The sequence below is a fragment of the Heteronotia binoei genome, chromosome 21 (genome assembly GCF_032191835.1).
Source record: "Heteronotia binoei isolate CCM8104 ecotype False Entrance Well chromosome 21, APGP_CSIRO_Hbin_v1, whole genome shotgun sequence".
Lineage (NCBI taxonomy): Eukaryota > Metazoa > Chordata > Lepidosauria > Squamata > Gekkonidae > Heteronotia > Heteronotia binoei.
The window spans coordinates 194,378,407-194,394,016 of NC_083243.1; the positions used below are offsets into that span (position 1 = coordinate 194,378,407).

Consider the following 15,610-nt stretch of genomic DNA (forward strand, 5'->3'; position numbering starts at 1 on the left):
TCCTGCTGTTGTTAGAAAATGAACAACTACATGCACCCCGGTCAGGAGTATACATTTATACTGGTCAAAAGCTGGCATGGAAGGCAGGCTAACGTGCTCCAGTGAATTACTACAATTTACAGTTTCAAAAACATTTGCTAAAATAAGGCTGACCAAATATTTTAAGGATTTGACAAGAATCATACATCTGAACGACTAAAAACACAGGCCACTGTTTCATTCTGCATTTTTATTGAAATAAAAGTTTCTATGTAAACAATTTGTACATTAGTAAAAATTCCCAATGTTATAATATATATTTATATAATTTACAAAATAGCTAGGAATGCTGGAGGTTGTACATAATTTTACATTCTTATCTGATCCTCCAATAAATTTAATATACAGTAACTAGAAAATAAAACAGCACATTCAAAATGTACCAATTTGTACATATTGAAATTTTCAATTACTGCAGTAATTGAAAATCCCTGATCTTTGCATTAGCCAGAACATCTGAAGATTATTCCAAAGTTTCTGGCATTTCTCTGTCATCAACAATGAGTGTATGAATAATTCCTTCTCTTCTCTTACCACTACTAACTGCTTTAATGCAGCAATCATGGTTTCCAATACTGAAATGGGTTTCTGTCCCATCGTCTACGAATTCACCCTGGAACAAAAAAAGGGGATGCAAAAACTCAATTTTTTCAAATAGTCTGGAATATTGCAAGTATTTGCTAGTCAGTAAAGGACTATTCTAAAGCACAGGCTTGTGTTCAAAATGGCCACAATCCACTCAAAACCACTAAAAGCAGAGATTGCTGAAGTTTTTATTTCCTTGCTTTAGGAGGTTTAACTGTTTCAATTCTGTATTTTAGTTGTCCCAGTTCTACACATTTTGGTAGGAAGAGGAGAGTATCAAGGAATGTACTGTAAAGTTACTGATAACTTTGTTCAGTTTTCTTGACTGTTCAGCCCCCCCCCCAAAGTCCCTTTTATTGAAAGTTACATACCGCAGTTTCCAGTTTTTTACCATTGCACCAGACGTCCATTGTGTCTTTCTCTGTAAAAATAAGACATCACAAAAGAGATTGCAATATGACTTGTTCTATATTATGACGTTTAAGCATCACTACAAGTTTGCTCAGATGACAGCTCCTCTTTTGCAAGTTATGTTTTATTTGATTTTAATTGCTTGTGCATTTGCTATATATATATATATGCAATTTCTTCCTTTAGATTTCTGAGAGGATTTTTTTCAACAGAGGGCAACATTACACAGAGAAAAAATATGGCAAAGGGACCCTGGCTCTCTCTACAAAACCTGAAGTTGCATGATGCCAGAGACCAATGTCCTTCCCTAACAAAAGGAAATTAACATGTAAGAGAGGTGTTTATGGCAACTAGGTTAAAAGTCAACAACAAAAAAAAGCTGAGGTATCTTGAGACATTTATCCCAACATAAAGGACAAGAGAAAGTCAATACCTGTTCAAAGAAGGTAGTTTTTCATGAAACTAGTCCCTGCCCAGAAGTAGGACCGTGATGCACACTGAACAGTTTAAGCAAGTCTTTTGCGATACATATAGGTGCAAATCACACAAAAACATTTTTCTCTGCACGCAGCCTACAGAAGGGTCAGAACAGTTCTATTTCTCATGGTATTGTTAACATGGAGAAAGAGGCCTCTGTAAAAATCCACAACTAACTTTCATAATCCATTTTTTCATCCACAATTATTCCTGTTTTAAGATCCTACGGGCATCTGAGAGCACAGCTTTTAGATTTATACGTTAAGGTGCTAACTGCTCTGCTGATCCTCTCATATGGCCTTTCCATTGCACAAATCTTGGATTTTGTGGCCTGGTCAAGTTATTCTAATTGCATAATTAATCATCTTTGTACAGTAATCGTGCTATTTTAATTATTTTGAATATTCCAGATTTGGTAGTTATGGAGAAGGGCAAGGAGTTCTGAAGTGCTATGAAAGCCCTACTCCAAAACAATGGAAAACTTATTCAACCACCTCTCAGATTTTTGTTATTTCTCACAGACTTACAAACATTTTTTTAGAGCCATAACTGCAAGAAACTCCCCCCTCTCTTTAAAAAAATACAAGATTATTAAGAATCACAGGGTGTTCTGCACTTCTCTGGAACTGTGGTGAACACACAACTCTGGAATAATCCCTTGTGGCAATAGACTTTTTGGTTCTTTGACTAGGCATCAAGCACCTTCATGTTCAGTATTTCTCCTATCCATAATCCAATTCCTTGACTGCAGTTTACAGAGAGTGAGGAACTGCAGAATACACGGTCACATTTTTCTTCTACTAGAATTTAACAAGATGAAACATTAAAAAACCACAGATGAATGGCAGTTGCACATAAGAACATAAGAGAAGCCATGTTAGATCAGGCCAATGGCCCATCCAGTCCAACACTCTGTGTCACATAGTGGCAAAATTTTTTTATATATACATATAAATTTTTTTGCACTGTAAGGTCTAGTGAAGCTTACTTGTTGCAATTACAAGTTACCTGTTGCAATTAATATAGTAAAGATAACTGCTAATAAGTTATTGAATTTAGACTCTACCTTATCATTCAAGATTCCTGCAAACAAATAATCCTGCTTCAACATTACCATAAAACCAACACTGTGCAGTTTAAAATGCACTACTAGCAACAACAGGACTGTAACTACATGACAGGAAAAGTCAAACTCAATTTACTAAAATTCTTTCCTGATCAAAAATATCCTGCACTAATTCTGAAAGTTTTTTGGGGCCAAGCACAAGTAGATGTGATTTTGATTTATTTACTTTACTATTTATTATATATTTTATTTATAATCTGGCTTCCTTGCAGAGACTCAAGGCAGAGCAATGCTCTTTTGGGAGTATCACAGAACTGAATAAAAATATAAACAATCAGTCAAAAGATACACAAGATACTGTAGAAGAATAGCCTACCTAACACGATCCTACAGTCAGCTCCATCCAAGGTTAACACCCAAGTGTTTGTGGTCTTTGATCTGTTCTCCATGTACTTCTTGAGGCTCTTTCCATTAATTTCCAAGGTATATTCATATGCAAAGCCACTAACTGCATCAATGTTAATGGTAGCTTTTGTCTTGGCTTCCCCAACAGTAAATGTCTCTTTTCCTACAAGTTTGAACATCCATTCTTTTCTTATTATTTCCTGAGGGAGGGGGAAAGGAAGTTGGGCATTAGTAGAATTTGCAACTTTGCTACTATGGTGAAAATGTATAGGCAAATTAATGTAATGTTAACATAATCTCTTTTTTATTTTTTTTATTCGGATAAGAGTATTATATAGCCTACTTTATTTGCCAAAAGTGACATCAGTTTAACCTGATCTGGTTTTCCACAAAATCAAGATTACATAGTCCTAAATAGTTGTTCAGGTTCTGGTATATATCTAGGGTACCAGAACAATGCATGAGCTAGATCTTCTGTCAGCCAGATCTTCAAACATATACCTCATTTATCTGAAAGAAACACTACCCTGCCCCCCTCCCCACCCAGGAGTGCCAAGAAGGAAAACAAGTGGTAATTGCAAATTCACATACAAGTTACAGTTCTGTGTATAACCTTTCTTCAGGAGCATCATCTTCCTTTTTTGGTTAAATATGGTATACACATTACTTGAATATTTTAATTTTAAATACCAGATGCAAAATACAAAATAAAACATTCTGATCAAGTGGCTGAGACATTTGGATTTGTGCTGCAGTCTTATCAATGTCTGTACTTTCAAAATATTCATGTATCTCTTTCATCTGAGAAGCACCTGAAAGTTATATTTTATTAGGGAATAAACTGCTGTCATTTAATTTGTCCAGAAAAAATATGTCATGGCTGGAGATCCAAAGAAGATACATGTGGGAGATAACACAGGCAGCTGGAATTCTGTACTCATTTTTTATTCAGATGTTCCTCAATTATATAGACCTCAATTTAGTTTAAGCAGCAGCTTGGCAGCAGAAACTGTTACTGCAAAAAACTGAAAGCAAACTTTGAAGAGGCAAGTGTGCAGCATCCTCTCGAAGGGACAAACGACACAAGATACTCTTTAATGACTTGGGCTCCAAGAAAGTGCCCAAGATTGTCATGTGATACCCATCTGTCCAGATTATAATAAATTGAGAGCAGTAAAATGGAGTTCTGAAAACTATACTTTAGTGTAGAACTTTGATGTTCTCACGTAAATCTGCTCTTGAGAAATTACTTTAGGATCTTGTATGCACAATAGCTGCTGTAAGCCAGAGCAAATCTTCTCCCAGGTTGCCTGAGTACTATAAACCATGTATGGAGATAAGGTCTTGAAACCTACAACCCCCCCCCCCCCCCCCGGTTTAATCTTGCGTGACTAAAAAATAAAGCAGCACCTTTAAGACCAACAAAGTTTTATTCAAGGTGTAAGTGTGTGGGCACACATGAAGCCTTATACCTTGAATAAAACTTCGCTGGCCTTAAAGGCGCTACTGAACTCTAACTTTATTCTGCTGCTGCAGACCAACATGATTTTTTAAAGTTTGCTATCAGGCATTCATAGAATACAGTTCTGCTAGCTCTTCCCCACAAGCTTTTTCAGGAAAAAAAGCATATAAAGCTATATACAAGAGTAAAGAAGCTTGTTTTACTAACTGCCAAAAGCTAATCAGAGCTCCCTGAAATAATATAAATATGAATAACTTGTGGAAGCTAGTTAGTTCTGTTTTACATGCTTGTATCTTCTTGCATACCTGGAAGGAACCCTTTGCTGATATCTTCGCTTTTTGAATGTCAGAGTAAGGAATCCAGCTGAACTACCAGAGTGACCCCCTGTTCAACCAGCTGATATCAATTGTCTGATTTCTCAAATGCAGAATGAGAAGGCCCCCACTGCAGATTTGATTCCCCCAGAACTCTTCAAATCCAGTATCTCATGCTGGAAAGATATACTGGCAACTGTATTCACACAGATAAAGGTGTGCCAGGAGTTATGTCATCCACTTGAAGGCATGCTATCATAATACCACTTCACAGAATCACATAATTGACTCAGCTGGGTTAGAGGAAGGTGCTTGGAGCTGGGACAGAACTGCTGGTGAGGTGTAATTTTTGCTTTTCAAAAACTGCTGGGGAGTATTACCTAGGGTTGCTGAGTGAGAGAACTGTGTGAATGTTTGGAGTCTGCTGGAGAGGGTTTCTGATTGCTTCTGTGTGTCTTTTGTGTGGTTGTTGCTGAGAGAGGAAGGCCTGTTTGCCTGGGGATGGTTGCTGGCCCTGCCCTCCACTTTTGTTCTGACTGTTGAGTCAAGAGGTGGGGGCTTCAGCTTTTAAATTGCAAGGCTCCTCCTCACCAGAGGTGCAAGCCTTTGGTGAGAGCTAAAGCACTCTTGGCCTGTGGCTCTTAGTCTGGAGGTCCTGTAGGAAGGTGAGTAGTGCCTCACAAGTAGTCTCAAGAGGCAGTTTGCAAGTGGAATTTACAGGGAAGTCAAGATAAAGAGAGCTAATTTTGAAATGGATTGCAGCAGCATGAGTGGTGAGGGAGCTGAGATAGTGACATGTAAAGTCTTGGTATGTTTGTATTTTTACCTGACGGCAATATTCCCTTCTAAGCTGCAGAGTCTTGTGAACAAAAATTCTACTTTGTGAGCTACTGGCATTAATGTTGTGAGCGACTGCCATTAAAGTTGTGAGCCATTGCATAAATTAGTGTGCTCAGGAATAAGACAAAAATGTGTGAGCTGGAGGCTAAAAATCTGTGAGCTAGTTCACACTAACTCAGCTTAAAGTGAACACTGCCTAAAGGCAGCAGCAGTTACATTTGCAGCAAGTGTAAGTTGGTAGCCCTGCTGGAGGAGAAGATATGGGGACTTGAGGCACGCTTGTCCACACTACAACATATAAAGGAAAGTGAGGATTTTCTTGACAGAACCCATGAATGCTCTTGAAAGAACAATGGGAGGAAAAGGAAAAGGTATCTCGACAAATGGAAGAGAATCCTATGCAGGAGAAGGATTCGTGGAAAAACATAACGCACAGGAGCAGGAAAATCAGGAGATGTTCTGAGCCTCTGCTGCTCAGCAATCGGTTCCAGATACTGATACTGATTCTGAACCATTGAAACAAGGGCTATTTTCCCAACCTCTGCAAAGCTTGAGGAAAGTTTCTCTGGACCCTGAGAATAAGAAGCCTGGAGCTTCTGCTCCCTCATATAGGAAGAGGAGGGTGCTGGTAATTGGAGATTCCTTGCTCAGAGGAGTAGAGCCTAAAGTGTGCTGACTGGACTTGTCATGTTGAGAGGTATGCTGTCTACCAAGTGCACCCATCCAGGATGTGACAGAAAGGATAGGAAAACTCGTCATGCCCATGTATTATTATCCTTTCTTGATGATCCATATGGAACAAATGAATAAATGAACTGGGATGCTTTCTGGAACAAGCGGGAGCTGTACAAAAGAGACGGTCTCCACCCGGATGGAACAGGCTGCTAGCGCTTAAAAGCAAAAAGGTGGCAGAGCAGTTTTTAAACTAAATCTTGGGGGAAAGCCGACAGGATGTCTCTGGTTCGGGAGGACTCGTCTCAAAGAGATTAAGGGTTGGCTGCTATTTTTCTACTGGGTAACGGATCAGAGTTGTCCACTGTGATGGTGACAAACAGTATGGACTGTCTGCCAGAGTCCCGAGGCGGCAGGAGGAAGGTGGCGGGCCTAGCTTGCCTGGGAAATTATAGATGTTTGTATGCAAATGCTAGAAGTGTTCGAAGTAAAATTGGTGAATTGGAATGCTTAGTGTTGGGAGAAAACATAGACATTGTGGGAATTTCAGAAACTTGGTGGAATGAGGAGAATCAGTGGGACACGGTGATTCCTGGATATAAGTTATATCGGAAGGATAGGGAGGGAAGGGTTGGAGGTGGGGTGGCTCTGTATGTCAGAGAAGATATACAATCCAGTAAGACTGAGGTCAGAGAATTAGATTCCCTTTTAGAAATGCTTTGGGTTGATATAGAGGGCCCAAAAGGAAATTTAACTATGGGAGTTTGTTATCGCCCACCAAATCAAAAGAGAGAGGACGATTATAATATGATGGAAGGCTTAAAGATAGCGGCTAAACGTAAAAACTGTGTCGTAATAGGTGATTTTAACTACCCGCAGATTGATTGGGTCAATATGTGTTCTGGTCAAGAGAAAGAGATTGAGTTTCTTGATGCTCTCAATGACTGTGCTATGGAGCAGATTGTCTCAGAACCTACCAGGGCTGGGGCTATCCTGGATTTGGTCCTAAGTAATGCCCAAGACTTGGTGAGAGATGTAAAAGTGATTGCGCTGCTTGGGAGCAGTGACCATAATGTTATTGATTTCACCGTTTGGATAAATAGGGAGTTGCCCAAAAAGACCGCCACAACCATGTTTAACTTTAAAAGGGGTAAATTCTCTGAGATGAGGAGGCATGTGAGGAGGAAACTGAAAAGAAAGGTAAATACGGTCAAAACCCTTGGGGAAGCTTGGACACTATTTAAAACTATAATCCTAGAAGCTCAGATAAAATACATACCACAAGTTAGGAAAGGCACAAACAGGCATAAGAAAAGGCCTGCATGGTTAACAAACAAAGTAATGGAAGCTGTAAAAGGTAAGAAGGATTCCTTTAAGCGGTGGAAAACCAGTCCAAGTGAGATTAATAAAAGGGAACACAGGCTGTGGCAAATCAAATGCAAGACTGTGATCAGGCAGGCAAAAAGGGACTATGAGGAGCATATTGTAAAAACCATAAAGACCAACAATAAACATTTCTTCAAATATATTAGAAGTAGGAAAGCAGGCAGGGAGGCAGTGGGGCCCTTGGATGACCATGGGGTAAAAGGATTACTGAAGGAGGATAGGGAAATGGCTGAGAAGCTGAATGCATTTTTTGCCTCCGTCTTCACTGTGGAAGATGAGAACTTTTTGCCCGCCCCAGAACCGCTAATTTTGGAAGGGGTGTTGAAAGACCTGAGTCAGATTGAGGTGACAAAAGAGGAGGTCCTGCAACTGATAGACAAATTAAAAACTAATAAGTCACCGGGTCCGGATGGCATACATCCGAGAGTTCTGAAAGAACTCAAAGTTGAACTTGTGGATCTTTTGACAAAAATCTGTAATCTTTCATTGAAATCTGCCTCCGTTCCTGAGGACTGGAAGATAGCAAATGTCACCCCCATCTTTAAAAAGGGTTCCAGAGGAGATCCGGGCAATTACAGGCCAGTCAGTCTGATTTCAATACCGGGAAAGTTGGTAGAAAGCATTATCAAGGACAGAATGAGTAGGCACATTGATGAACACGGGTTATTGAGGAAGACTCAGCATGGGTTCTGCAAGGGAAGATCTTGCCTCACTAACCTGTTGCATTTCTTTGAGGGGGTGAACAAACATGTGGACAAAGGAGACCCGATAGATGTTGTTTACCTTGACTTCCAGAAAGCTTTTGATAAAGTTCCTCATCAAAGGCTCCTTAGAAAGCTTGAGAGTCATGGAGTAAAAGGACAGGTCCTCTTGTGGATCAAAAACTGGCTGAGTAATAGGAAGCAGAGAGTGAGTATAAATGGGGAGTCTTTGCAGTGGAGGACGGTAAGCAGTGGGGTGCCGCAGGGCTCGGTACTGGGTCCCATGCTCTTTAACTTGTTCATAAATGATTTAGAGTTGGGAGTGAGCAGTGAAGTGGCCAAGTTTGCGGATGACACTAAATTGTTCAGGGTGGTGAGAACCAGAGAGGATTGTGAGGAACTCCAAAGGGATCGGGTTGAGGCTGGGTGAGTGGGCGTCAACGTGGCAGATGCGGTTCAATGTGGCCAAGTGCAAAGTAATGCACATTGGGGTCAAGAATCCCAGCTACAAATACAAGTTGATGGGGTGTGAACTGGCAGAGACTGACCAAGAGAGAGATCTTGGGGTTGTGGTAGATAACTCACTGAAAATGTTAAGACAGTGTGCGTTTGCAATAAAAAAGGCCAACGCCATGCTGGGAATTATTAGGAAGGGAATTGAAAACAAATCAGCCAGTATCATAATGCCCCTGTATAAATCGATGGTGCGGTCTCATTTGGAGTACTGTGTGCAGTTCTGGTCGCCGCACCTCAAAAAGGATATTATAGCATTGGAGAAAGTCCAGAAAAGGGCAACTAGAATGATTAAAGGGCTGGAACACTTTCCCTATGAAGAAAGGTTGAAACGCTTGGGACTCTTTAGCTTGGAGAAACGTCGACTGCGGGGTGACATGATAGAGGTTTACAAGATAATGCATGGGATGGAGAAAGTAGAGAAAGAGGTACTTTTCTCCCTTTCTCACAATACAAGAACTCGTGGGCATTCGATGAAATTGCTGAGCAGACAGGTTAAACCGGATAAAAGGAAGTAATTCTTCACCCAAAGAGTGATTAACATGTGGAATTCACTGCCACAGGAGGTGGTGGCGGCCACAAGCATGGCCACCTTCAAGAGGGGTTTAGATAAAAATATGGAGCAGAGGTCCATCAGTGGCTATTAGCCACAGTGTGTGTGTGTATATATATTTAATAAATATATATAACAATTTTTTGGCAACTGTGTGACGCAGAGTGTTGGACTGGATGGGCCATTGGCCTGATCCAACATGGCTTCTCTTATGTTCTTATGAACTGAATGTATTAAGAGAGACTACGTGGCTCTGAGTTAGAAGGTGAAGGAGCTGGGAGTCCAGGTTGCGTTTTCTTCAGTTCTTCCTGTCGAAGGCCACGGCTTAGAATGAGAAAGAACAATACTTCAAATAAATAACTGACTACATCAATGGTGTCATCAAAAAAGGTTTGGTTTTCTAGGCTATGGCTTATGCTTTTGACATGGTGCTCTTTTATCGGGAGATGGTTTACACCTTATGAAGGTAGGAAAAAACGTTTGGTAAGAGCCTTGCTAACCTAATAAGGAGAGCTTTAAACTAAATTGTATGAGGGAGCAAGACAATAATTCAAAGCCTAATATGATGCCAATAACTCCAGATAAAAATGCTGCCTAAAGCTTTGCAGAGAGTGGTGCGTACGCTAGGTAGCATTAACTTGCAGATGTGTGGAAAGGCAGCAGTGGCTGAGCCTCTCCATAGACTCCTGGACAAGAGGACTCCTTGGGTTTGGGGCCGCTGGCAAGCCGCCACCTTCCAGGCAGAAAAGGAACTCTTAACCTCAAATAGCTTGCTGGCATACTTTGATGAGTGGCTGCCTGTCATGCTGGCCTGCAACGCCTCCCCCTACAGGGTGGGCACAGTCCCAGCTCATGTGCTGCTGGATGGCTATTAGGTCCCAGCGGCTTACTATTCAAGGACCTTGCAGAAACCGGAGCGCAATTATGTGCAGATAGATAAGGAGGGTCTGGCCATAGTGGTGGGGGTAAAAAAGTTTCATGATGATCTCTATGGCCGGCCCTTCACCATCCTAACGAACCATAAGCCCTTGCTGGGCCTATTTGCCCCTGACCACCAAACGCCCCAGATGCTATCTCCATGGGTCTTGCAGTGGTCCATCTTCCTTGTGGGGTACCAATAAACCCTCCAGTACTGCCCGGGAAAGGCGGTGGGTCACGCGGATGCCCTGAGCCGCCTGCTGCTGCCATCAGGGGACCCAGATCCTGCTTCAGCACACCAGATTCTGCTGTTCAAGGCCCTCCCGGACCGCTTTGGGGTCCAGTCCCACAGGTGCACACTAAGGACATTGCCCATTTATCCACCAAAGACAAGATCCTCTCCTGAGTTTTGGACTGGGTATGGAGGGGATTGCCAACTAGTTGAGTGGACCCAGATTTCACAGCATACGCATCCTGCCAGAATGAACTTTTGGTACACAAGGGGTGTTTGTTGTGGGGGAGTAGGGCGGTCATGCCCCTGGCTCTGCACCAGCAAGTACTCACTGCGCTGCACGAGACCCACCCGGGGATCATGCGAATGAAGGCATTCGCCTACAGCTATGTTTGGTGGCCTGGGATCAATGAGGCGATCAGATCCTGGGTCACCAGATGCCAGTCCTGCCAGAAGACCTGACCAGCACACCCGGTGCGCCAGCTCAGCATTGGGAGTCCACGCACCCTGGTTCTGCCTACATTTGGACTTTGTGGGGCCCTTCCAGGGGCAGACTTTCTTTCTAATAGTGGACTCCTACTCAAAATGGCTGGAGGTAGTCCCCATGGCATCTACCGCCTCCCAGGCCACCACTGGCGGCCTTTGCTGGGTCTTTGCATCACACAGCTTGCTGGACACTCTCGTATCAGACAATGGGACTGCGTTTACTTCGGGTGAGTTCTAAGATTTTTGTGCCCGGAACTTAATTACGCATATTAGGTTGGCCCCTTTCCACCCGGCCACAAACGGCCAAGCCGAAAGGATGGTGCGAACGACTACGGAATCACTCTACCACATCATCCAGGGGGACTGGGAGGCCCACTTTGCAGAGTTCTTATTGGCCCAGCATGCAGTCCCCTCCACCACCGCCACCCACAGCCTGGCGGAGCTCTTAATGGGCTGGTGGTTGTCCACCTTTCTGGACTGGTTGCACCCAGACTGGGCCCTGGACCTCCAGGAGGTACCAGAGGCAATTAGGGTGCCCCAGGGGTTAGATACTGGAGACCTGGTCTTTGCAAGGAACTTTAGGGGAGGTCCCACATGGATCCCAGCTAGGGTCGCAAGAGTTTTAGGGTCGGTTATGTATAAAGTAACTACAGAGGGCAGGTCAAGCAGCACACTGCCAGCTACGGTTACTCGAGGCCCTGGGGGACGAGGTTGAGGACAACAGTCCTGACGACCTGCCAGCCGCTCCAACTTCTCTACCAACTGAGACGGCCATATCAGAGGCCCCGACTCCAGCACTCCAGGCCGAGCCAGTAGCAACCGAGAACTCAAAACTACCGGCCAAAAATCTGGCATCACTGGTCCCTCCGTTCACCACGCCTGAAGCAGCGACCGCTCCTCCACCCACTCCGGTGCTCAGGCGGTCCACGCAGGAGCACTGCAAGCCTGCCTTCCTAAGGGGGGGGGGGGAGAGATGTTGTGTATGTGAACTGAAATATGTATAGTCAATGCTGTTCCTGCCTGCCTCATTGGAGTCTGTAGGACTGAGCTTGGGGACTCGGGAACAATGGGCAGTAGGATCTGAATTCCTGCTGCCCTGCTCCAATCACGGGCCCCCTGCTGGTTTGAATGATCCAATGACGTGGTTGCGCGGGAACCCTGTAATGTCTATAGTTGGCCCTGTTTGGCAGTCTCAGAGTGTAGCCCTATACTATGCTGTACTGGAATGAAGAGCTAAAATCACTACTACATCTCTTCCGTGTACTGAACCCACTATATTATAACATATTTGACTGCTCTGAGTTCACAGGATAGGCATGCTGTTATGCTGGTGCACCTAATGTTTTGCAAAGGAAGTATATTAAGATACTATGCTATGATAGAGTATGTGGCTGTGGTGTAAGTAGTGTAGATACCTTATATCATGTGACTTTTGAATATAATTACTTTTCAGAGCCTAAAAATCTTTTAATTCTTACTTTGCACCAAAATATTGGAAGATAACCTATCTTTTAGCTGTGATGTTTTATGTGTTTGGATAGATTTCCACAGCCATTGAAACAAGGACTAGCTTTTTATACTTTACTCATCTGCTTAGAAAATTAAGTTAAGAAGCAGTGTGAGGTAGAGAGAGAATGTGTTGAGTACAAGTTTCCCAAAATGCCGCTCCAAAATGGGGCAAATATTTTCCCACAATGCCATTTGGGCTCGGGAAAATGGTGTGGGAGCAAAGCAGGAGCCCCTCTTCCTGTACCCTGGTCTTGAACTGAATCAGCCCCCGCGCTCCCCCCCCCCGGCCAAAAAAAAGATTTTAAATGTTTTCTGTAACTGCTGTGTTGCTGTGTGGAAAGTGAGCTGGGCCTGGGGAACCTGGACCTGACTTGTTAAAAGACATCTTGTGTGGTTTGGACCTAAGTGCATATCCCTTTTTGGATCCTAGCCCAAAACTTTAATTTCAAATTGCAGAATAAAAATTGCAATGCGACAATTGCAGGTCTTCTCAGAATCCTAGTTGAGTCTATTCAATTCTCAGGATCTAGTTGAGTCTACTCCCTGGAAAATGTTTAGGATTACACTGTTGATCTGATACTTCGCCACAGTGTCAGATCAGATTTACTGAAATCTTAGTGACACTCCCTTCATTAGCCTGATTTGACCACTGTTAAAAAAATTACTCCTACATACATTTTATATAACAGTCGTACCTTTCCATCTACATACACAACTCGCTTGCCAGATGTGGTCCCATGTTCAAATTCAATCTTGTGAACACCATCACTTAAAGCAACTTCCCAGACAGCCACCAGATCAGTCATGTTGTCTTGGCAACTGGATTGAGGTCTGTGGTGATACAAGTGTAAACATACATTAATATATGATGAACCCTCAGCATACAATCCAGGTGCTCCTTTAAGTACATGCAAGAGTTTGCACATACACACTAGACTTCACCACCATTACCCATGCTCTTTACTCCTGCATTTGAGTTTGTCTCTGAAATATCTCCAAACTCGCCACCACATTGTGCAGCGGCGGGTGTCCCACGACAGAAAATTTAAAGTTATACACACAGGATTTCTTATGCAGTTGCCCAACAGATCCAGCCCAGGCTTTGATTTGTGTTTAATGAAGCCTTACTAAATAACCCAGGAATGAACAATAATTACTATCAAGATTATCAGAAACTGAATGGCATAAGCATAGCATTTTAATCATAAATGATATGGACTGGAAAGGAAGTTAAACATTTACTTTGACATATATATACTGACCTGGCTCCAGTACAACCATCTCAAACCCTCATCTTCCCAGTTCTTCCACCCCCACACCCCACAACAGCCACCTCTGTCCCCAGGACTGAGGGGCCTGCATGGACTCAAACCCACAGATCAGAAGACTATTATAGTGAAATAATCACTCTCTTCTTCCATTATAATCTCAGGAAACTTGAAACTTGTTCTACATTGAATACAGTGCTGGCCATTCTTATGAAAACGTTCAAAAGTGTTGTCTAATTTGGAAGCTAGTTTCCTAACACCCTCCTGTCCGGAATATCCACCACCAGACATAGTTGGCTTGGACATGCTGCATAATAAAGACTGGGCTTCACTCCAGCAACCTGTATTCAACTATCTCTAGCATGTAGTTCTTCATAGCAGCCCTTCACGGGATTCCTTCCTTCTCAGCCCTTTAACAGAATGTTGTCTGGGTGGCTCAGTATGTTCAAGTTTCTCTCAGCAAACATCTCAATGCAGAACATGCCTACTGTATTTCCTGCTACTGGTATAGGCGCCTTATGTTTTTATGGCACTTGGGTCTGGGTTTTTTGGGCCACTGTGTGACACAGAATGTTGGACTGGATGGACCACTGGCCTGATCCAACATGGCTTCTCTTATGTTCTTGTACTCTGCCTCCAACTCATAACTCTTCTCTCAAGAATAGGGACAACAATAGTATAGGTCACAGGTCTCTGTCATGCTACAATTCCCAGGTTCCTTTGCAGCCCTGTTGCTTCTGTTTGTCAAAATCAATTTTGTTCCACCTCCTTCAGAACTCTCGTATCACATAACTGAGGTTCAACTTCTTTCAGAGACTGAAATTAGGCCTCAGCCCAGCCCCAACAGATTGACATGCCTTACAAACTGAGTGTGGCCAAAGATAATATTGGAGACATAATGGACAGTGAGTTACAGAGATTTAAAGCTGTTTGTGCATTTTGATCAATAAGTCTTCTAATGTAGTCTCCTTCTGTTCTGTAAAGTACCTGATTTCTAAAAGGCACTCCACCAGTTCTGGCAGATTTACTCCCAAATTAGATACTTTCATTTTAAGGGCAGATCTGCTCTTCCTGTTGCACACCTAGAGAATCATAAGGTTAGAGAACGTCTCTCTAAGATTAGAACCACAGAATCACAGAGTTGGAAGGGACCTTCAGGGTCATCTAGTCAAACCCCCGGACTGAACCCAAAAATGGCCAAAGGGCCTCCAGTTCACTCTCTGTATCAAAATTGGCAGGTAGATCATGATGAAGCAACACGACTTTATCCATGAAAAAGCTCATAAACGCCTTAGAATCAATGGCCAAATTATTACCTCTCTTTGAACCTTTTGTTGTGAGGTTTGTGTTAAAGACCGAATTATCCTGAACAACTGAGCTTGGCGTAAGCCCATGGATATGATGGAGGCTGAGTAGAACTCCCTCTTTGCAGCCTTCACTGCCACCTCATAGGATTTCACCAACATCCTATAAGATTTTCATGCTACCTCATCACAAGTATGCTGCCAAACTCAATCTAGTCGCCTAAGCAACTAGATTTTATCCCCCAAAGCTCTTCATACCAGGGGGATGATTTTCCCTGGGAGTGTAGAGGATGTCGAGATGCAATCTCCTTGATGGCTTCAGTGAGACAGGAATTCCAGTCTCCTACCAGCTCATCTATGGAGGAGCAGGAAGGCTGTGGATTCCGCAGAGCATTCTGGAACCCAATGGGGTCCATTAGTCTCCACAGGCAAGCAAAAATCAGTTCAACCACCTAGACAGAAGGAGTGG

General features: G+C 42.9%; 1 protein-coding gene across 1 annotated transcript; it reads right to left on the reverse strand.

The window, feature by feature from the left end:
• Positions 1 to 214: 214 nt before the first annotated feature.
• On the reverse strand, positions 215 to 13,425 carry FAIM (Fas apoptotic inhibitory molecule). Its single transcript, XM_060261981.1, has 4 exons — positions 13,265 to 13,425; positions 2,955 to 3,183; positions 996 to 1,045; positions 215 to 652 (listed from the first exon to the last, which is right to left on the reverse strand). The coding sequence occupies exons 1-4, from the start codon at positions 13,373 to 13,375 to the stop codon at positions 503 to 505; spliced, it is 540 nt and encodes a 179-aa protein (XP_060117964.1). The 5' UTR covers positions 13,376 to 13,425; the 3' UTR covers positions 215 to 502.
• Positions 13,426 to 15,610: the final 2,185 nt, after the last annotated feature.